This window comes from Pan paniscus, chromosome X, assembly GCF_029289425.2.
Source record: "Pan paniscus chromosome X, NHGRI_mPanPan1-v2.0_pri, whole genome shotgun sequence".
Classification (NCBI taxonomy): Eukaryota; Metazoa; Chordata; class Mammalia; order Primates; family Hominidae; genus Pan; species Pan paniscus.
Window position 1 is genome coordinate 85,323,678 of NC_073272.2, and position 23,916 is coordinate 85,347,593.

Genomic DNA, 23,916 nt, shown 5'->3' on the forward strand with positions numbered 1-23,916 from the left:
TGGAATCAACCTAAGTGTCCATCAGCAGATAAATGGATAAAGAAAATGTGGTACACAATGGAATATTATTCAGCCATAAAAATAATGAAATCCTGTCATTTGCAGCAACATGGATGGAACTGAAGGTCATTATGTTAACTGAAATTAGCCAGGCACAGAAAGACAAATGTCATATGTTCTCACTTATTTATGAAATCTAAAAATGTAAACAATTGAACTCATGGACATAGAGAGTAGAAAGATGGTTACCAGAGGCTGGGAAGGGTAATGGGGGTGTGGGAAGGAGGTGGGGACAAAAAATAGAATGAATAAGACCTAGTATTTGATAGCACAACAGGGTGACTAGAGTCAATAATAATTTATTTTTATTTTTTTAAAAAATTTGGACATATGAGTTTAATTACCTGCTAGGTCATCAGATGGAAATATGTAGTAGTAAATGGATGGAAAAAAGGTTTATAGACTTAGGAGAGAGGCGGGCATTTTTAGACCACTTGAAATTTAGACATTCACCAGATTGGACAATTTTGGGCATTTAAAATAAATCATTTTGCCACAAAAAAACACAAAGCAATGTATTAAAACTGGTTTAGAGAATTGCCCAAATGATTTTTTCAACATGATTTGAATTTTTTTCATATTACATTAAATGTCAAATTTTCTTCGGCAAATCTATCCAAATACTACATTTTCATTCTACAACTTAATTTATATTAATATAGTAGAGTGTCCTAAATTGATGTTCATCAGGATACCTTCCTCTAAGCCCTAATGGTTTCTATCTTCCATTTAAAATGTACAAGTATCTTTTAATTAAGTTGTTATTCTCAAAGATATTCTGGAGAAATGATTAGGAATTAAACACCTATAAATTCTTCTTCACTTCTGTTACAGTGTAGCAATTTATTATCTAACCCATAGTGGTCTATCAATTGAGTAGGTTTACTTTCTTGTTCTCTGCAGACATAGCTGACTACAACTCATAAAGCAACGGCTGGCTACAGCTTCTCTACTTCTTTATTAACAACTGTAACTGAGACGATCAACATTCTTTGATCTATATACATTTGGACAAGATTTCGCCTCCAAAGAAAGTCTTCTTTCTCCTGAACCTGCTTCACCAATTTTGCTTTTTCTTCGTTTAATTCTTGTTTAGGAAGATTCTAATTCACAAACTCATTTTGGAGAGCACTGAATGACACAGAATCAAGTGACTGAGATTCACTCACATTGATATTCTTGAAGGTATTTTTCAAATATGTGATTTCTTCAAATTCACTTGTCTATGTGTTTAAAATTTTCTTGAAATTCCGAACAGTTTTCCTCTGTGGAATACGCTGGTTTCTCTGAAAAGTTCTGATTGTTTTCTTCATTCTCTACTTTAAGACGTTTTATCACATTGTAACAGGAATTAAATGAAGATCTTGTTTTCCTTAATCTTTCTTTAAGTGTTGCACTCATAGGTTGTTTTCATGAACTAGTTGTACGGGGAGATGATGGATTCACAAAGGCCTGTGGAGTACTAGGCAAAACCACAGCTGAGTCTGACTGACTTTCCATCTTGAAAATGAAATCTTGGTTTACCTCTCTGCTCTCCCCAGCATGAGCAGAAAGCACATGCAGTTGCAGCCATAAATCTATCCTGTGACCAAGGTGGGGCCATGCGAGAGAGCTATGGTCAATAATAATTTAATTGTACATTTAAAAATAACTCAAGGAGTATAATTGGATTGTTTGTAACACAAAGGATAAATGCCTGAGGGGAAGGATACCCCATTCTCTATTATGCAATTATTATGCATTGCATGCCCGTATCAAAACACCTCATATTCCCCATAAATATATACACCTACTATGTACCTACCAAAATTTTGAAAAAAAGCAATCCCATTTGAAATAGCTACAAAAAGGTACCTGGGAATAAACTTAACTAAGGAGTTGAAAGCCCTCTCCAAGGAAAACTAAAAAATTCTAATGACACAAAGTGAAGAGGATGCAAACTAATGAAAAGACATCCCAGGCTCACAGATCAGAAGAATTAACATCATTAAAGTAAGAAGACTGCCCAAAGCAGATTGAGTGCAATACTTATCAAAATGCAAATCTAACTGACGCCTGATGATCAGAGGTGACATTCTTTACAGAAATAGAAATAACAATCCTCAAATCCATATGGAAACACAAAAGACCCTCAATAGGCAAAGCAATCCTGAACAAAAGAACAAAGCTGGAGGCATCATACTACCTAACTTCAAAATATACTGTATCAAGCTATAGAAACCAAAACATCATGGCATTGATACAAAAAGACACATAGACTAATGGAAAAGAACAGGAAACCCAGAAATAAAACCACATATTTACAGCCAACTGATTTTTTGACAAAGGTGACAAGAATATACATAGGGAAAAGGATACCTTCCTCAATAAATGGTGCTGGTGTTTTACTGTCCCTTCTGTATGGAGCTTTGGACCTGAACCTTTTATGACACTTGCTAATCAGTATAAATGTAAATTTGCATAGTACACAAATGCATTCACAGACATACACATATAGATATGCATGAATAATAAGAGAGACCATTGATCAGCATGTTTCATGTTGGCCACTTGTGGACAGTGATTTCATCCAAAAAGAACATACGTTTTAAACATCTGAGTAGTTTAAGTTAGAAAAAAATTATGAAAGGAAAACAAGAAAACAGGACAAGTGTCCTCCAAAGAGCAGTAGCTGATGACCATACGTTGTAAACAGCCTGACTTCGACAGTGAGTGATAGGGGACATGTAATAAAGCCTGGTAGAACCCAAGAAATCCAGTGTGTCCACAGGCAGACAGGTGTATAGTATGGACTGATGTTTCTACAATTTAGGGTGAACCTTTCTGTCCCCAGTTAGTTGTGAAAATAGTTTTTAAAAACAGTTTTAGCCTTTTAAGAGTAATTTTCTAGTCCCTTCTGTGCTTTGAAATGTTAAGGATCAATTTTAGGGGCAAGTTCCCTGTTGGGAGATCCTTGTTTTCAGGATTTGAACATGTGCACGACTTGCACCACATACTGCCGGCAGATGGGGCACTTGCTCATGCGCTTGCTACACTTGGTGCAGGTGATCATGTGCCTGCACTCAAGCAGGTAGAGGCATTTTCAGAGGTTCTAATAAATGACATTTCCCAGAAGTGTGTATTTCGTTTAAACATTTTGTGTGCAAGTGTCAGAAATCCAGTGGTGTTTTCTGAACATCAAAGCAGGGGATTTGATTATAAGGATACAGGAGTGTATCACAAACCCTCAGGGCAGGAATGATACTGGACCTCCAGTATCATTAGAATTAGAAAGCTCTCAGAAACCAATTCTAGGTTCACCTGGCAGTTCTGTGTCTCTCATCTCTGTTTTTTCTTTCTTTACAAACAGATTTTCTCTGCTCTACTGTCCACCTAGTGGAAGATATGGCTGCCTATAGCTAAAGAGGTTTCATGGTACGTATCAGCCACCCAGAAAATTTAAAACTCATTATGGATCTCAATTTCAAAGTGGGTCAGGGGCCTGCCCCCACCCTAGGTCGAGTCTACTGTGGCCAGAGGAGCAGGGTTATGCAGGTGATGCATGGCAATGAGTCAGGCATTGTCATGTGCTGAGGACACAAGGATGAATGACAGGGTCCCTGCACTCAAGTTGTTCACTGTCTAGAAGACAGAAACAAAATCAGAAAACTTAGAATCCAACGAAGTAAGTACTTTATGAACAGTACTGTGGGTTCCACAGAGGGAAAAGTAATTTTGCCAAAGTATTAGCAGTCGAAGTAACACTACATCTGGATTTTAAAGACAGAATATAAATTTGTTGTAAGAAAAGGGGTGTGGTAGTAGCAGAGAGAGGTTAGAGGTTAGGGCAGGGGTCCCCAACCACTGGGTCACAGACCTGTACCAGTCTGCGGCCTGTTAGAAACTGGGCAGCACAACAGGAGGTGAGTGGCAGGCAAGCAAGCATTAGTGCCTGAGCTCTGCCACCTGTCAGATCAGCAGCTGCATTAGATTCTTATAGGAGCACAAACCCTATTGTGAATTGGCATGCGTGGGATCTAGGTTGTGCGCTCCTTATGAGAATCTGATTCCTAACGATCAGAGGTGAAACAGTTTCATCCTGAAACCATCCCTGTACTGCTTCCCGTCTGTGGAAAAATTCTCTTCCACAAAACTGGTCCTTGGTGCCAAAATGGTTGAGGACCGCTGAGTTAGGGCATTTTAGAAAAATAAATGATATGTGCAATGGGCCAGAGTCTGAGGATAGTGGGAAGTTCATTGTGATTGAAGAATAGAGTGAGAGGTGAGAAGGGAGGTAGAATGACAGGAGATGAAGCAAGAGAGGAATATTTTGTATTTTGGGGAGGTGAACTCACATGTATACTGAAGAGGTCAGATTGTATTTTATAGGCAGCAGTTTTAAAGGACTGACATGATCAGGGCTCTTATGTGTTTTTAATTTTTAGGTGAAACTCTGCCACTGGTAGGACAGGCAGATGTAGTTCATTATGATGAGAAAGAACAGAATCTTACTATTTACTAGTTCATAAACATGTTTTGATGTGTACCAATTCAGAGGAGCAATCCAAGCCTTTCCAACTATGACCTTGGATGTCATTCTATCTCTCGGCACTTCAGTTTCCTCATCAATGTCCTCATCTATAAAATGGAGGATAATTACTTACAAGTTATTATGAGATTAACAGAAGAGAGCCTAGTACATAGTAGGCACTACGAGTGTTACCTGTAATTTTTTTCCTATCCTCTGAGCTATGCTCAGGGTCCCAAGCTCTATCTCGTCACAGCCACATATGGTGCAGGCTGGGGATACCTACTTAACGGCTTCATTCTTACATATCTGTGGTGTGTTCCTATGCTAAATGACCTCCTTCTCATAATGCGTAAGCAGAAGAAGGAACCAATGAGGTGATTTCTACCTCAATAGGTATTGGAGTAGACAGAAGAGCCTGGTGTCAGGATGACTCATTAGAATAGTCTGAAAGAGAATGATAACAGTGGGTCGTGGGAATAAAGAGGAGGTGGCTGTGATCAGGAAGATATTCTGAGATAAAAAATCAGTAAGATTGTGTGCCCAAATGCATGCGGAAATTGAGGAAAAGTGATGAATTGTAATTTACCATGTGTGTAAGCAAGATGAATAGATCTTTTGACTCTACTGGATCAACTACTTTGATTTTTAAAAATCCTAGATTTCAGTTGGCTTATTCACTTGTTCCATTGGTAGCACAAGTTAGACAAAAATAACTGGCATGATCTCCACTCAGCCCTTAAGAAGAATAGGAAAAGAAAATTAGCCAGGTGTGATGGCGTGTGCCTGTTTTCTCAGCTACTCAGGAGGCTGAGGTGGGAGGATTGCTTGGGGCTAAGATGTCAAGGCTGCAGTGAGCTATGATTGCGCCATTGAACTCCAGCCTCAGGGACACGGTGAGACCCTGTCTCTAAGAAAAATAAAAATAAATTTAAAAACACAATAGATCTACTGCCCCATCACTGACAATTGTTGAAGGCAACAGCTAGTAACAGTGAAACTATGTTTATTTCTTCCAGCTTTACTAAGATATAACTGACAAACAAAATTGTACCCAAAGGATTATAAATCATTCTACCATAAAAACACAGGCACATGTATGTTTATTGTGGCACTGTTCACAATAGCAAACACTTGGAACCAACCCAAATGCCCATGAATAATAGACTGGATAAAGAAAATGTGGCATGTATACATCATAGAATACTATGCAGCCGTAAAAAAGGATGAGTTTATGTCCTTTGCAGGGACATGGATGAAGCTGGAAACCATCATTCTCAGCAAACTAACACAAGAACAGAAAACCAAACACCACATGTTCTCACTCATAAGTGGGAGTTGAACAATGAGAACACATGGACACAGGGAGGGGAACATCACACAGCGGGGCCTGTCGGGGAGTGGGGGGCTAGGGGAGGGGGAGCATTAGGAGAAATACCTAATGTAGATGACGGGTTGATGGGTGCAGCAAACCACCATGGCACGTGTATACCTATGTAACAAACCTGCACGTTCTGCACATGTATCCCAGAACTTAAAGTATATTTTAAAAATTTAAAAAAAACACAATAGATCTACTGCGCCATTACTGACAATTGTTGAAGGCAACAGCTAGTAACAGTGAAACTATATTTATATCCTTCCAGTTTTACTGAGACATAACTGACAAATAAAATTACACATATTTATGGTTTAAGCATTTTGATACATGTATATATTTTGAAATGATCCAATGTACAGCGTGGTGACTATAGTTAATAATACTGTATTGTATATTTGAAATTTGCTAAGAAAGTAGAACTTAAGTGTTCTCACCACAAACATACAAACATAAAGGAAACTGAGAATAAATGAATATACTAATTATCTTGATTGTGGTAATCATTTCACAATGTATACATATATCATTTCACAATAAATTATATTTTTAATATAGGGCAAAGATTGAATTTTTGACTGGATAATTGGAGCATATATTATACAATATATATTTTCGGCTGTTTCTGAAAAAAAATATTCAACAGATTCTCATAGAATAGTGTCACAAGTCCAAATGTGAGGCATCAAAAAGGTTTCATGTGTGGAAATTAGTAGCAGACTCCATGTTGCAACGTCTAAAAACTGCCTAGATAGAAACATTTTAGAGGTTAAAAAGCATTAACAATTTCATCATAGATTGGTGATAATAAAGTAGGCAATCTAAGTCGTAAGATTATAAATTCCCTCCACTCCATGGTACTCAATAATGCCATTTTCATTTTTAAATTTTTAACTAAGGGGAAGAGAGAGGGAGAGGGGCTGACTCTGTAAACATGTTTATTCTTCCTGACCTTGCCCTGTGCCAGTGTTGCTCAGCCACACTACCTCTTTCTCTTTCTTCCTCTGGCCTGGGAAGACATCAATCAAAGGTAATAAATTTAAACAGGTGATTTTTAGAGTCCCTGGTTTCAAAACATTATAAAACAAAGTATATAGGACTGAACTGAATCCTATAGGACCTCCTTTTCAGAAATAGTGGAGGGTAGTTATGTTGTAAAGGAAGAAACAATGTACAGGTAGGTTATTATTATTAACCTATATATTATTATTAACCTTTATCTGTCATTTAAAAAATTTACTATGAAAAATTTTAAACACAATAGAAAATGCATAATAGAAACAACTCCCCATATATCATGTATTTAATCATTAATATTTTGTTCTACTTATTTCATCTATTTTTAAAATCTCTGAGATATCTTTTAAAAATTAAAATTATCTCATTCAACACTATTAATATGAATTCCTTATATCAACTATCATCCAGTAAATGTTCAATTCCCTCTGATTGTCTCAAAACGGTCTGGATTTTGCTTTAAAAAAAAAAAAAAGATGTCAGTCTGGGTGCTGTGGCTAATGCCTGTAATCCCAGCACTTTGGGAGGCTGAAGTGGGCGGATCATTTGAGGTCAGGAGTTCCAGACCAGCCTGACCAACATGATAAAACCCCGTTTCTACTAAAAATACAAAAAAATTAGCTGAAAAAAATTAGCTGGGCATGGTGGCCTGCGTCTGTAATCCCAGCTACTTGGGAGGCTAAGGCAGGAGAATCACTTGAACCCGGGAAGCAGAGGTTGCAATGAGCCCAGATCACATTACTGCACTCCAGCCTGGGCAACAGAGCAGGACTCCATCTTAAAAAAAAAAAAAAAAAAAAAAGATGTCATTTGTTCAAAACAAGGTCAGCATGTTGCAGTTGTTTGATATCTCTAAAATCTCCTTTAGTCTGTAATAATGCTTCCTCCATTTTTTTTTTCCTGTGCCAGTTAATTGTTGATAAAATTGGGTCATTTGTCCTGTAGAATTTTACATGTTGTATCTTCATGATGTCACTTAGCATGCTTTCCTGTCCCCCTCATGCCTGTAAGCTGGTAGTTAGAGCTAAAGGCTTGATTAGATTTAGGTTCATTTTATTTTTTTATTTTGGCAAGAATTCTTCCTAGGCAATGCTGTATACTTTCTATTTCAACACACAAGGAAACTTATAATGTCTGCCTTTCTACTTATAATAATTTTAAGATTGATCAGTAGGTTCGAGTGATGCCTTTCAACTACAGGTTTTAGCAGTCATTGATAATCATTGCCTAGGTACATTATTATACTATATTGAGTTTATAAAACAGTGATTTTTCTAATTCTATCATTCCTCATGCATTTATTAATTGTGATTCTTCTACAAGAACTTTCCTTTAACAACTATTTGGATATCCTGAAATACAGTCTTTACAGGACATATATGATAATTGCTTCCGTCTCTTTATTAGTTTCTAGAACAAAGAGTGCCTTAGCAATCTTCATGGCTGGTCAATGAGGTTCGTTTGCTTTTTGGAGTATCATTATTCACTCTTGATGTTCAAATGGCCTTATCTGTGACCAATGGGAGTTCCTTCACATTGGTTCTTATGTCCTTTTGACATAACACCAGTAGCCTTTGCCAATTTTCTAGCTAGAAAATATATTTTTAGAAAGAAGTAACTGCATCTTGAGTGTATATTGATTTTTTTTTGGGGGGGGGTATAATTGAAATCCAAACACTGCACATATTTAATCTGTACAATTTGATGAGTTTGAACATATGCATACACTGATCTGATTCAAACTAAAGAGCACAGGGTTTTTACTTATCTTTGTTTTTATATTATTTTCTTGTTCTAAATGTTAATAATCCCATCAACATTATCTATCACAATAAATATTAGCACTATCATCAAGTCCACTCAATAAAGTTTAAGATTTGTGTTCTCTACCCATCTCCATATCTTACAATATATACTTAAATACTATGCTTGCATTAGTCCACTTTTGCATTGCTATAAAGAAATGCCTGAGACTGGGCAATTTATAAAGAAAACGGGTTTTATTGTTTCACAGTTCTGCAGGCTGTACAGGAAGCATGATGGTGGAATCTACTTGGCTTCTGGGAAGGCCTCATGAAACTTACAATCATGGTGAAAGCAGAAGCAAAAGAGAACTTTTAAATGACCAGGTCTCGTGAGAATTCACTCTCTATCATGAGGTGAGTGCCAAGAGGACTGTACTAAACTATTCATGAGAAATATGCCCTTATGATCCAATCACTTCCCACCAGGCCCCATCTCCAACATTAGGGATTACAATTCAACATGAGATTCGGGTGGGGACATAGATCCAAACTATACCAATGCTTTAAAGTCACCTAATTCTACATACAGTTATGCCAACAACTCAATACATGGTTATTAAAGGCTTCACATTTTATGGATTGCTTTTGGTTTCAAAGTCAAAACTATAAAACAAGGTACAAAGAGGTCTAGCTTCCATTCCTCCACCCTGCCTCCTCCCTTTCACAATAGGTGACTATTTAAATATGTGTTTTGGAATGCCCCTACCTTTCTCACACAAAATGAAGATATACATGCACATTTGTGTATATTCTTCTGTCACTTAAAAGTGTATTCTGGTGATCACATAAGCAGTAGTTTCCTAATTCCATCTTACAACTGCATAGTACTCCATTGTAAGAGATGAATCATAGTTTATGTAACTAGTCACCCGTTGATTATTACCTTTCATATCTGAACTGCACTTTATAAAACATCAATGTAACCCAAAGTCTGAAGTCACTATTTTTGGAGGTCCCACATGCCACCTAAGAACTTGGCTTTGGATTACTAAACAGATTCAAATTTTAAATACAACAATACGTGAATACTTGCTAGTTATAAAAAACTGGAAAACTAAAACAATTATGTAGAATTAGAAGTCTTTTCATTCTCCTCCTACGAATACTAATCTCTTCCCAACATAACCAGTTACCATTTTAGTATGTAACTTCCCAAAAATTTTCTATGATAGGCATATATATGTAATAAACACAGGGTTTTGATTTTTACACATATATACTTACCATTCTGTGACTTGGTTTTTAAACATGTTGGAGATATATTTCATACAGATGCACCTTACTTTTCGCAGCTGCATAGTATTCTATACTATTAAATGCCTATATTAACAATTCAAGCCAGTCTCCATTTAATGAACATATAGGTTATTTCAAAAATTAAATAAAACCACAAAGCTATAGTGTGGAACCTTGTATTTTGTGCACATGTACAAAACATTCTATAAGCTGGGTTTTTAGAAATGAAAGTGTTTGGCCAAAGGCTATCTGCATTTAAAGTTTTGATAGGTTTTGATTTGCATTTCTGATGCCAAATAAATCATTCTACCAAAAAGACACATGCACTCATATATTCATCAATGTGCTATTCACAATAGCAAAGACCTGGAATTAATCCAGGTGCCCATCAATGGCAGACTGGATAAAGAAAATGTGGTACTTACACACCTTGAAATGCTATGCAGCCATTAAAAAAAAAAAAAAAAAAAAGAAGACGAGATCATGGCCTTTGCAGCAATGTGGATGGAGATGGAGGCCATAATCCTAAACAAATACAGGAACAGAAAACCCAGATACAGCATGTTCTCACTTGTAAGTGGGAGCTAAACACTGAGCACATGTAGACATAAACATGGTAATAACACACAATGCAGTCTACTAGAGGAGGGAGGGAGGGAGGGAGGGAGGGGGACACGCATTGTAAAACTACTTACTGGGGTGCAGCACACCAACATGGCACATATATACATACGTAACTAACCTGCACGTTGTGCACACGTACCCTAAAACTTAAAGTATAATAATAATTTAAGAAAAACTACTTACTGGGTACTATGTTATCTGGGTGATGGGATTCATATCCCAAACCTCAGCATCATGCAATATTCCCATGTAATACTCCTTCATATGTACTGCCTGAAGCTAAAAGTGGCACTGAAAAAATTTGTAAATATTAAAAATAATGCCATTTTAATAATCTGCAAAAAAAAGTTTTGACAGGTTCTGCCAAATTGTCCTTTGAATATGCTGTAACCTACTTATGTACTTTCTTACTCACAATGTATGAGTGTCTTTTCCCCTACATCCTTACCACCCTGGCTATTATCAGTATTTGGGATTCTGCCAACTTGATAAACAAAACATATCTCCTGGGTTTGTCTGCATTTCCTTGATTGTTATGAGACTGGATTTTATTATATAGCTTTAAGATGTTAATTTCCAGAACTTTCAGGATGGTATTGACATATTAAAATGTGATTTCAACACAACCTTGGGCAAACTTATTTTACTTTTAAAAATAAGAGAAAAAATGCTATGTTAATAGTACACATAGAGCAGTAGTTTCTAACATATTTTAGAAATGGAAATGGAAAAATTAAGTGCTAGTATTTCATCTTTTCAAGTTCTGGAGAAAATGCTTGGCTAAGTTGGTACACTCATTCTATTTTTTTCCCCACACATAAAAATCCTGAATAGGACAATTCACTGAGGCTTCTAGATCAGTTACAGTGTCCACCTCTAAAGAATGTTTCTTTTAGGAGTCAACTGTCTCATTGACAGGAGGAAGATTTACACATGTAAGTCCTATTAATAGGAGTTACAAGCACAAATCCCCCTTCAACGATAGACCAAAAAGACCCTACAGTCTACCAGGATCCAGGTTCTAATGATTACCTGTCATATTGTCCTAGGAGTCATCATCACCAGAAAGAGCAGACATGGCAACTTATACCACAAGGGTATCTCATTGCAGCCCCAAAGCTAAATTGTGCATCAATGGAAAGAAAAGTGGCCTTCAAAATGTGACTTGGGATACTAAGTGTTAAACCACTTAACCAGTATTTTTAAACAGCCATCATTAAAGAAAATTCAAACATTTGGAACCATTTTTTTTTAAAGTGTGAATATTGTATGAGTTTCAAGGTGCTTGAAGGATAATACAGCTGTTTATTTAAAAATTCAATTAATCTTATCTTTCTTAAAATTGATTAATTAATAATCTCACAGATAAGCTGCCAGTTTTGAGAGTCCTGTTATCTTTTTAATGTCTCCTTACTGAGGAACTTTAGAAACTACTTGAAATTGACAAAAAGTGTGAGTCTGCTTTAATTATTTGACTCAATAGCAAATCATAGTTTAGTGAATAATTTCTGCATAAAAAGAACATCAGCAGTCTCTTGTCTCTTGCAAATGAGTTGCTGGGGACTCAAACCCCTTAAAGAAAAACATTTCAGGTTCTCATTTACAAAGCAGATATGAAAAACCTTTCAGATTCTCATCATGTAAGTGAGATGTGAAAACAGTCTGTAGGCAATCAATGTACTGTAAATTCACAGCCCATGCCGCACAGCCTCTACAGCACTGATTCCAAACAGAGGAAGGTCTCATCCACCTTTGTTTGATATTGGCACTAATGTTGGCATCTAGAACAGTTTGCAAAGTAGCTCATGCCCCTATATTATTTCATTGCCTTTCTCACAAACTTAGCACAGTTGGCAGATGCCTAAAAACAAAACCAAATATACAGCTTGACAATTAAGTATTTACATACTAGACTAATATTAAAACATAAATCAGGTTAAAGGCAATCTTCAAATTCTTGGCATATATAAAAGATGCAAGTATTACAAAATATGACACCATGACTGAAAAGGATTTAAAAGTCTTTATTTCCTCTGAAAACTTACTGGTAAAGTATACAATTTATGAATAATCATATATTCATGCTTTTTGAAATATATCTGAGTAAAAGACAAATTATTCAATATCAATAGCAGTAAATAACTTACTTGCAAGAAAATTATTACAATTCCTACTGTAAAGAATCACCAACCACTATTTAGCAATTAAATTTCAACAAATTTTTTTTGGAACTCTTTAGGACTTTAGACAAAGGCTACCAAGGCTGCCAATACAGGTAACTATGGCAGTGACAGAAGTCAATCATTAATACTGCCATTATTTTAGACAAAGGGCTGACAATCTCAGAAACTAGTTCTAGAAATGATCATCAATGTGGCCATTTTACTATGGACAAATAAATATGGGAGATAGGGAACTTGTTACTCCATTTTCCTATAGAAAAATATATAAATTGACCTTTTATATATACACAGGTATGTATACACATACAGTATATATTTTTCTGAGCAGGCACACCAACTAGGAAAAAATACAATAGCAACATAGGATTAGGTATTGGTTCTCATACTGATCACTAAACTAAATGGTATTATCATTTTCGGTTAATAAGAAGCATGCATAACTAAACAGTTTAAATACTTGAATCAAAATTCTTTAATAGCATTTTCTGAAATTTTAAATTAGCTACTGAAAATTTTCCACTATGTACAATATATTTTATTAATATGATTTCAAGCTTAAGGTTTTATAACAAGACTTTTCTTTTTGATTTAAAACTATAAGAACAAATATTTATTTGCAGTAATTAGGATAGCTAAAAACAAAGCTCTAAGAATAATTTCTGTTACATTTTGAGGCAACGGGAAATATATAAAGTTCTTAAAGTCTTTTATCAGTTGTATGATATTTTAATCATCATGAATCATGTTCAGGAACTTTTAAACATTTCAATCATATTTAATAAATGACCTGAAAGAGAGATTCTGATGCTAATGGATGAAACAGGGTACAATAATGGACCACAAACTATCTCCTCCATTGTTCTACATATAGGTGGCTGCAGTAAGGCCAATAGAATTTTTGTGGTTATTCTAGGCCTACCCTGATTGTCTGTTTACATGAATGTGCATGCTGCATTCAAGCGGCTTTAACTCTAAGACCGTAACAGTACAATATCTTTATTGGCACAATTTACTGCAATTGTATTCAGACTCAATCGTCTCATCTACTGGAACCTTTTATAATATATTGCTGATATCCAGGGGCAAGGCCAATATCTGGTACATTAATAAGTATGTATTAGACATTGAGTGCATATGCCCCAGCTGGGTTTCAGGAAACATGATTTGATATAAGAAAAATCGAATCCCTGTGACAAAGTAGGTTATAATGTGATCCTACTGTCCCTGATTTGTGTGACATTATAAAAGGGGAAGTGAGGGAAAGGGGACTAAAGAGATGGGGAGGGGCTGTACACTGGGAGGTAGGGATAGGAGCAGCCTGAGAGGCTAGTAAGTTAAGTTCTTCCATTATTCTGGCTTGAACTATATCTGCAGTGGGTAGAAAGGTGAGGCAAGAGCTATATTCCTTGGTTCTTTCCATTTCCCATGAATCTGTGACCTGCCACAGCTGGCTTCCTTTAAGAACATCTCTGAAACCTGGTGAGGTCAGGGACCAGCTGCAGTTGAAGTATGTAAGAACTATGTACTTTACATTGGAGCCATGGCTTCCTGACAGACAATATAGGCCAGATGTTGTGAAAAAAAAAACAAATAGTTCATTTGTTTGTTTATTTACAGGCAATTATAAGTCTCAACTATTGCTCAAATAAAGTAGACCATCAGAGCTTGGTCATTTGAGAAAATTTAAATATAGGCAACGTCACTGCAGCTTAGTTTGCTGCCTATGTACAGCCCTTTTTTTTTTTTTTTTTTTTTTTTTTTTTTTTTTGTGAGACAGAGTCTTGCTCTGTCACCCAGGCTGGAGTGCAGTGGCAAAATCTTGGCTCACTGCAACCTCCGCCTCCCTGGTTCAAGTGAGTCTGCTACCTCATCTTCAAAGTAGCTGGGATTACAGGTGCCCACCATAACACCCAGCTAAAATTTTGTATTTTTAGTAGAGACAGGGTTTCGCCATGTTGGCCAGGCTGGTCTCGAACTCCTGACCTCAAGTGATCTACCCACCTCAGCCTCCCAAAGTGCTGGGATTACAGGCAGCCCTAACGTTTTTATGTAGTGTATATTAGGGCTTACCAACTGTCATACACAATTTGGAGTCCTTGGTGGTTGCAGGTTTACCTACCAGAAAAGGAATAAAACAATTTATAGAGTGTTTTCCTTAGTAATATTTCAAAACCACAATTCTACTTGTTACTATTTTTACTGGTCTGTAAGACTATAAAATACTACTTTAAAAAAGAAATTTTCATTTAAAAAGCTTAATGCAATAAAAACACTGTGATCTATTTTGTTTGGAAGTTGACTGACAGCAAGCAATTATTTCCTGCGTGAGACTTTTGAGATTCATCAAGTCAATGGGAAAATTCTAAAACAATTTTCTTCTGGCAAACCGATTCTAAACATGGCATTGCATTGTCTTCATAACCATTCTCATATAGTAGGCATAGTAATACTATTTCCACTTTATATATGGAGAAACGTAGGCTCAGAAGTTAAACAATTTACCAAATATCATCAGTAGGACAGCCAGGATTAAATTAGGTCTGTAGACAATTAGCCTAATACTCTAGTTACTTGACAGACAGAATATCCAAATACCAATGAGCCTATCCACACCTTTCCTTCCATTCTTTCATTTCTTCATTATTGACCTTTCCCAATATGTAAATAATTTACAAACAAATATCACTACTGATACTAAAAAACACCACTGACTTGTTCGTAAAAATGTCTAAACACCTTTATATTAGCATTTTCAATGCTTCTCAACATAGAAAGCAAAACAAACCTGTATTCCAAATACAGGCTTCTATCTAGATCATGATACTTTAGTTTTTCTATATGTTTTTATCATTATGTTATGATGCTCTTGTCCATAAAGAAAATATAATTCAAATAACCAAAGAAAATACATGAGCTGGTTCTGAAAATGTGGCTTTCAAACAAAGATCCAAAGTGGTAAGCAAAATTGTCCTAAGACCATGGAATTATTAACAATGCATAGGATCACTTTCATATCCACAGTTACATTCCTGAGAATCAATTGATTTATAATTTTCATCTGCTAGTCACACAAGTTTGGTATTTAAAATGAGCAAGTCAATGTGCTTTATAAGTGTTGTGTGTTCTTGGAATGTCCTCTATAAGGAAAATCCCCTTTTGGATTTCTATTACCTATTTTGCCTTATAATTGCTGCTGCTTTCTAACATTTCTCAAACAGTCCTTCTATCAAGTAGACTCTGAGATCAGTCAAAATTTCCAAAGTTGGGTATCCAGTTTGGTGTATATCCATTATTCAGAGGACTCCTCTAGGTTTCCAAGGTTTGTGCTTTCCTTGAAAGTCTCCGAGTTAGCCTCTGGTATGGCACTGGATTCTGAAGCCTCTGGCTGTAAACTGTCTCCATCAAGGATAATGTCTTCAGGATTTGGTGGAGGGGGACAGAAATCTTCATTGGGGCAGATTTCCTGGAAAAGTGTTTCAGCCTGGCCAAGGAAGAAAAGATAAAATCGTTTTTGGAAATCGGTTTAAAATGTGTGTGCATTTCTGGCATTAACTAAAAAAAATTAAGTGTTTTATCCTTAAAAATTTGCTTAAACAGGCTACAGCACTTTATCAGAATACATGAAATTCCGTAAGTCTGTTTTCAGAATTCTATGACTTCTCCCTTTAATTCTATACATGTATTCAGGTCCACTCTTCAAGGATGGCAGTACCTCATCAGGTTCATTATCAAGTGTTCAGATTGTTGAGAACTGAAACACATTCATTCTATATATCAATAGAAATACAATTTCCTTAATATTGTTTATATGATTTCTTATAGAGCCTTGATATGGTTTGGTTCTGAGTCCTCACCCAAATCTCATCTCAAATTGTTATCCCCACGTGTTAGGGGGTGACTAGATTATGGGGGCAGCTGTTCCCATGTTGTTCTTGTGATAGTGAGTTCTCAGAATATCTGATGGTTTAAAAGTATTTAGCAGTTCCCCCTTTTCTCTTTCTCCTGCCACCATGTGAGATGTGCCTTGCTTCCCCTTCACCCTCTGCTATGATTGTAACTTTCCTGAGGCCTCCCCAGCCATGTGGCCTTGTGAGTCAATTAAACCTTTTTTGTTTACAAATTACCTAGTCTCAGGTAGTATCTTTATGGCAGTGTAAGAGGCACTAACACTGAGAATTGGTACCAGGAGTGGGGTACTGCTAAAAGATAACCTGAAAATGTGGAAGTGACTATGGAATTGGGTAACAGGCAGAGGTTAGAACAGTTTGGAGGGCTCAGAAGAAGACAGGTAAATGTGGGAAAATTTGGAACTTTCTAGAGACTTGTTGAATGGTTTTGGCCAAAATGCTGATAGTGATATGAACAATGATGTCCAGGCTGAGGTGGCCTCAGATGGAGATGAGGAACTTATTGGGAACTGGAGCAAAGGTGACTCTTGCTATGCTTTAGCAAAGAGACTAGTAGCATTTTCTCCCTGCCCTAGAGATCTGTGAAACTTTGAACTTGAGAAAGATGATTTAGGGTATGTGGCAGAAAAAATTTCTAAGCAGCAAAGCATTCAAGAGGTGACCCAGCTGATTCTGAAAGCACTCAGTCATGTGTGTTCACAAAGAGATGGCTTCATATTGGAACTTATGTTTAAAAGGGAAGCAGAGCATAAAGGTTTGGAAAATTTGCAGTCTGACCATGTGGGAGAAAAGAAAAAACCATTTTCTGGGGAGGAATTCAAGCTGGCTATAGCAATTTGCATAAGCAATGATGAGCCAAATGTCAATAGACAAGACAATGGGGAAAATGTCTCCAGGGCATGTCAGAGATCTTCCCTAGGAGGAAAAATGGTTTAGTGGGCTGGGTGGGCCCCACTGCTCTGTGCAGCCCTGGAACAAGGTACCCTACATCCCAGCTGCTCCAGCTCCAGCCATGGCTAAAAGGAATAAAGGTACAGCTTGGGCTGTTGCTTCAGAAGGTGCAAGCCCCGAGCGTTGCCAGCTTCCACGTGATGTTGGGCCTGAGGGTGCACAAAAGACAAGAGTTGAGGTTTGGGAGCTTCTGCATAGATTTCAGAGGATGTTAGGAAACGCCTAGATGGCCAGGCAGAAGTCTGCTGCAGGGGTAGAGCCCTCATGGAGAACCTCTGCTAGGGCAGTGCTGAAGGGAAATGTGGGTTTGGAGCCCCCACAAAGAGTCACCACTAGGGAACTGTTTAGTGGAGCTGTAAGAAGAGGGCCACTGTCCTCTAGACCCCAGAATGGTAGCTTCACTGACAGCTTGCACCATGCACCTGGAAAAGTCACAGGCACTCAATGCCAGCCCATGAAAGCAGGCACAGTGCCTATCCCCTGAAGAGCCACAGGGTTGGAACTGCCCAAGGCTGTGGGAGCCTAGCCCTTGTATCAGCATGGCCTGGATGTGAGACATGGAGTCAAAGGAGATTTTGGAGCTTTAAGATTTAATGACTGCCCAGCTGGGTTTTGGACTTGCATGGGGCCTATGGCCCCTTTGTTTTGTCCAATTTCTCCCATTTGGAATGGGGACATTTACCCAATGCCTATACCCCATCGTATCTTGGAAGTAACTAACTTGCTTTTGATTTTACAGGTTCATAGGCAGAAGGGACTTGACTTGTCTCAGATGAGACTTTGGACGTGGACTTTTGAGTTAATGCTGGAATGAGTTTTAAGACTTTGGAGGGCTGTTGGGAAGGGATGATTGGTTTTGAAATGTGAAAAGGACATGAGATTTGGGAAGGGTCGGGGCAGAATGATATGGTTTGGCTCTATGTCCCTACCCAAATCTCATTTGCAATTGTAATCCACAAGTATTAGGGAGGGACTGGTGGGAGATGAATGGATTATGGGGGCACTTTTCCCCATGCTGTCCTCGTGATAGTGACTTCTCACAAGATCTGATGGTTTAAAAGTGTTTGGCAGTTCCCTCTTTGCTTTCTCTCTCCTGCTGCCATGTAAGACATGCCTTGCTTCCCCTTTGCCTTCCACCCTGATTTTACATTTCCTTAGGCCTCCCCAGCTATGAGGAACTGTCAGTCAATTAAACCTCTTTTGTTTATAAATTACACAGTCTCAGGTGGTATCTTTATAGCAGTGTGAGGACAGACTAATACAAGCCTACATGTGATACTGGTATAGTCTAATTTAGCATATAGTAATTTTAACAAGTCACTGTTCAAATGAAGAAAACTCTTCACTGTTTGTTCAACTATTTGCTTTTTGATAGAATTTCCATTCCCTGGACTTTAAGGACTATAGCACTTGTTTAAGCTCACGGGTTTTGAAAAGATAGCCTCAGTAAAAATACTGGCTCTACGATTTAGCAGCTATGTGATTTGGGGAATGCTTTCTCAATTTCTGAGCTTTGGCTTCCTTATCTATAAAATATCAGAGATTAAGCCGACATATATGGTAGCTATTTTCATTATTACTAATAATAACATAAGTAAAAATGTCAAGATTTAAGCTGAACTTATTAGTATGACAGGGTAACAGAATAAAAAAACTTCAAGGATATGTTTTTGGACATGCCAATTACTATAGACAATTTAAGTTTTTAAATACTTAATTGACAAAAAGTATATATATTTAAGGTGTACAAGGTCACTTGATATACACTGTGTAATGATTACCACAATTAAGTTAACACGTCCATCACCACTAATAGTTACCACTGTGTGTGTGTGTGTGTGTGTGTGTGTGTTTGTAGTAAGAATACTTAAAATCTGCTCTCTTGTCAAATTTGAATTGAAGAATCCTGTCATTTATGACAAGATAAATGAACCTGGAGGACATTATGCTAAGTGAAATAAGCCAAGCACAGAAAGACAAATATCACATGATCTCACTTATATGTAGAATCTAAAAAAGTTGAGGGTGGTTGCCAGGGGCTGGGGAGTGAAGAGCTGTTGGTTTAAGGGTATGAACTTTCAGCTATAAGTTCTGGGGATCTAATGTACAGCATGGTAACTATAGCTAACTGCATTTTTTATTATGGCTATCTGGAAATTAAACATTACAGATGCCTGTCTTTGCTCTCCATCCCGGAGACTCACCATACTCCTTTGCTAGAGACACGCAACCCCTGTAGAAGCAGGACCTAGGTCAGACAAAGCCATTACCTCATACTTCCGTTCCCCTAATGGTCTTTTTGTCTTACATCTCTGTTTTTACTATCTGTAAAAGTTCTCCCTCCCTTTTATCTTTGGCATGCAAACAATCATCAAATTCTATCAATTTTATCTTCTATCTCTTAACTTCATCTGTTCCTTCCCCACTGACATAGCCCAGACATGCACCATCTTTCAACTAGACAACTACAATAGCCTCAGAATTGGACTGGTCTCCTTGCCTCTAGAGTTCCCCCATATAATCCATCTCCATGCCATCCTCAGATGGGTCAATGGAAAATAAAATTCTGTTTATTCCATTTTTGGCTTAAAATTCTTCAATGACTCCCCATCACCAATAGGATAAAATCCAAGATTCCTACTATAGAAAATAAAACCCTTCAGGCCTACCTTCTCTGATCTTATCATATACCATTTCATCTAGCCTCCATCTCTCAGACTTCTTGATTTACTAATACCTGTTTATTTGTATGAAACAATACACCATGATATTTATCTTTTACATCCTGGACTGGTACCAATGTTATTCTTCACATCCAGAATGTTTCAATTCTACTGTCTTTGATTTAGATGGAGAATTGCTACTCTTCTGTTATATCCCTCTCCGTAAGGTTCTCTGACTCCTAGATTGGGCTCATTTCTCCTTTGTGTTATTTCTAGACTTTGGATATATTAGTACATACGCCACACTACACTGTCATTTGTTTACATGCTTTTCTCCTTTACCTGACAGTGATTCCTCCAGGATGACAAATACTTTTAGTCAACTCTGGATCCTTAGTGCCTTGGCATAAAATAGAATGTCAGTAACATTTAATACAAATATTAAGTATAAATATAACAATTATTATTACTAATTCTTTTACTTCTTCTATGCTAGTTCCTCTGTGTTTGACACCTTGTCTCCCTTTTGCCTCCTCCCCATAGAATAGCTTTTACCCTAAACTCCAGTCTCTGTGGCTGGATCCCACACCACATACTTCCATATATCTTGTCATGCACCACCTGCCTCCTAAGATTAGCACCAGTTGCAGGTTGTCACACCACTCTTCCTTGTGTTCTACCTGCTTATGAAACTCCCACCTATAGCCCATCTGCCCTGGCCCTTGTTGATGCCAATTTCCAATAGCCGGACTCCAGCCCTTCCCAAATCTCTCCTCTCTCTAACTGCTGGAACCTCTTAGGGTCAACTGCCATGCTCTGGAAAGTGTATCTAATGCTTCTTGGTCTGCTGCATTTTGTTTGCCAACTAAACCTAGTTCTAAGCATAGAATAGTTGATTGGCAACTTTTCATCCTCTTCACCTTTTTTAAGCCGGAAGTTAGATCAAAGGGTAAAAAATTTCAGGTGGTTAAAACATTGGAAAGGGCTAATTATATTGTGACTTGGTGTGCTCACACTGGAAGTACAGAGAGAACAAAGTGAATTATTTAAAATATTTCTATGTTTAGTTAACATACATCAACACAAACAAAATTAAACATTTCATCAATATAGTACTTTAATGTTTTTAGGATGTATGCCTACTCATAAGCTGAAAGTAGCATATAACACTGGGTGAGTGTAAAAGCACTGGGATCCAAAAGAGTTGAGTTTAATTCTTGGCTCAAGAACTTACTAGCTATGGGACCTCTGGACAAGTTATTCAGCCCCTTCAGGACTTAGCTTCCTTATCTATAAATGGGTATATCACAAATACTTATTTCGTAAGATTGTTTTGAGGACCAAATAAGATAATATACATGAGATGCTAAGGATAGAATCTGACACACAGAAAGTGCTCAAATGAATGGCAGCTACAGAAAATATGACATCTAAAATTGCCCTCTCTCTCTCAAAGGCATGAGAAAACAAATGGCACTACCGTATGTGAACAACCTGATAGTTCAATCTATACAGTTAGCTCTCAACTTAATAATGGGCTGTATATCAAACGTCGTAAGTGACTGGCTAATCTGTCCATAAAACAATGCTCTAAATGGTGGTTAAGTTGCCTGCCCAGCCCAACATCAGCCAATTTAACTCATTTTATACTTGAAGTAAAATACAAAGAGTATGGTACTATTTATTCTTATTCCCATGGTAGTGACATCTCCAAGAGGGTGGGGCTCCTGAAGGAGTGAGCTATCAATGTCTTGGGAATGAGGACTATGGAACTGTCCATCAGTACGTTTGGGTAAATGGTACACAACATCTACCAAGAAAAGAGATATATCAGATGTCAGTTTCAGAAAAATAAAAACAAAACTGAAATACAAAAATGAGCAAGTCATAGAAAGAATCACAACTATCACTTAGGTTGGTATTGCGGTGGCAATAGAGAATGTCTTGGAGGCCAGGAGCACACAATTTGAACTTGTGGGTATTAAAGACAGATCACTTTATGTTTTCGGTGCATCTTCAAATCATAAATGGTTCCCTATGAAAACAAGAGTGTCAAGTTTACATTACTCAACCTCTATACATTTTACAAATAAGAAAAGATGTAAACCTGCCAACTGGTAAAATGAAGTATTTCATTTGCTTTTTAAAAATGAAGAAATCGGGCCGGGCGCGGTGGCTCACGCCTGTAATCCCAGCACTTTGGGAGGCCGAGGTGGGTGGATCTTGAGGTCAGGAGATTGAGACCATCCTGGCTAACATGGTGAAACCCCGTCTCTACTAAAAATACAAAAAATTAGCTGGGCGTGGTGGCAGGCGCCTCCCAGGTACCTGGGAGGCTGAGGCAGGAGAATGGCATGAACCCAGGAGGGGGAGCTTGCAGTGAGCCAAGATTGCGCCACTGCACTCCAGCCTGGGTGACAGAGCAAGACTGTCTCAAAAAAAAAAAAAAAAGAAGAAATCTGCATGGGCTTGTGTTGTCAACACAAGCAAAGTCTAGGTGATATTCTGAGAGCTTTTATGGATAATCTTCATTTGGAAAATACCAATCACCAGAAATCACCAATTAGTGACTGACATAATTACAGGCTGATACACAGGAATTAGCATGCAGTTTATCTGAATACACAAGCTATTTATAAATATTGTCAATGCTCTTTAAAGTAGGCATTATAATATTTCCCCCAAAATTGATGAGATTAAAAGCTATACAACAAATTTAAAACTGCTTACATTTAATAGCATATATTAATTAGTACCAAAATTAGCACTATACTGTTTTCTACTGTATAGCATGTTACCTCTGAAGATTATCTTCTTGAGAAGCAAATTACCTCATGATAAAATTATCCCTCAATTATAATCTTCTAGCATGCAGTTTAGATGTTTAGCTTACATTAGTACTTGTATTATAAGCCCTTACTTAAATTTTTTTGGTTAAAAAATATTAAAAGTTCATTCAGGGATAAAAATGACCTAAGCTACCTTGCTAAAAACTTGTTGGCAATTTCTACTTGCAAAAAATTAGAACATCAAGGTAAAAATGACTTGATCATTTCAAGCTATAAATGCAGATCTTCAGCCATCTTGGGTTCTTACTAAACTAACAGAAGGAATGATGGATGAGAGATGTGACTTCCTATTTTTGTTTGGTGTCACTGGCTGAATATGATTATCCAGGATCACCATCAGGCACTGAAGAAAATACACAAGAATTCTAGAAAAAAACTGCAGATGTCTGTATCCTCATGATAGACATAGCTTTGCTACTATGACTCAAAATTAGATTACAGGCTCAACCAGGACATTTGCTACTATAAGATCCTTGCCACTGGCGGGAATGAAAGTTCCATCTGTGGTCTTAGAACAATGCTAAATTACCCAATTATTGACTTAATGGACAGATGTGCCAGTTCTACCCGTGAAAAGTTTAGAAATGTGTCTCAAAAAATATTTTGTTTGTTTTCGTCCTGTCCAGGGCAAAGAAGTATATTTATATATACATATCAATATTCAGCTTAATGGAATCATGGCTCACTTTTAGCAGCTTGTATCAAACTGTGCCTCTTCATAGCCCTGACCGGGAT

General features: G+C 37.3%; 1 protein-coding gene and 1 pseudogene across 5 annotated transcripts in view; both read right to left on the reverse strand.

Moving 5' to 3' along the window:
- Positions 1-857: 857 nt before the first annotated feature.
- Positions 858-1,581, reverse strand: LOC100985265 (swi5-dependent recombination DNA repair protein 1 homolog; annotated as a pseudogene).
- Positions 1,582-12,631: 11,050 nt separating this feature from the next.
- The window catches only part of CHM (CHM Rab escort protein), a 187,413-nt gene continuing 176,128 nt past the window's right edge, over positions 12,632-23,916 (reverse strand). For all 5 annotated transcript variants that reach the window (XM_003824441.6, XM_024927340.4, XM_034950572.3 and 2 more), the window contains one exon: positions 12,632-16,291. In XM_003824441.6, the coding sequence (XP_003824489.1) occupies positions 16,100-16,291 (192 nt within the window). In that variant the 3' untranslated portion in view covers positions 12,632-16,099. The remainder of the gene's footprint in view (positions 16,292-23,916) is intronic.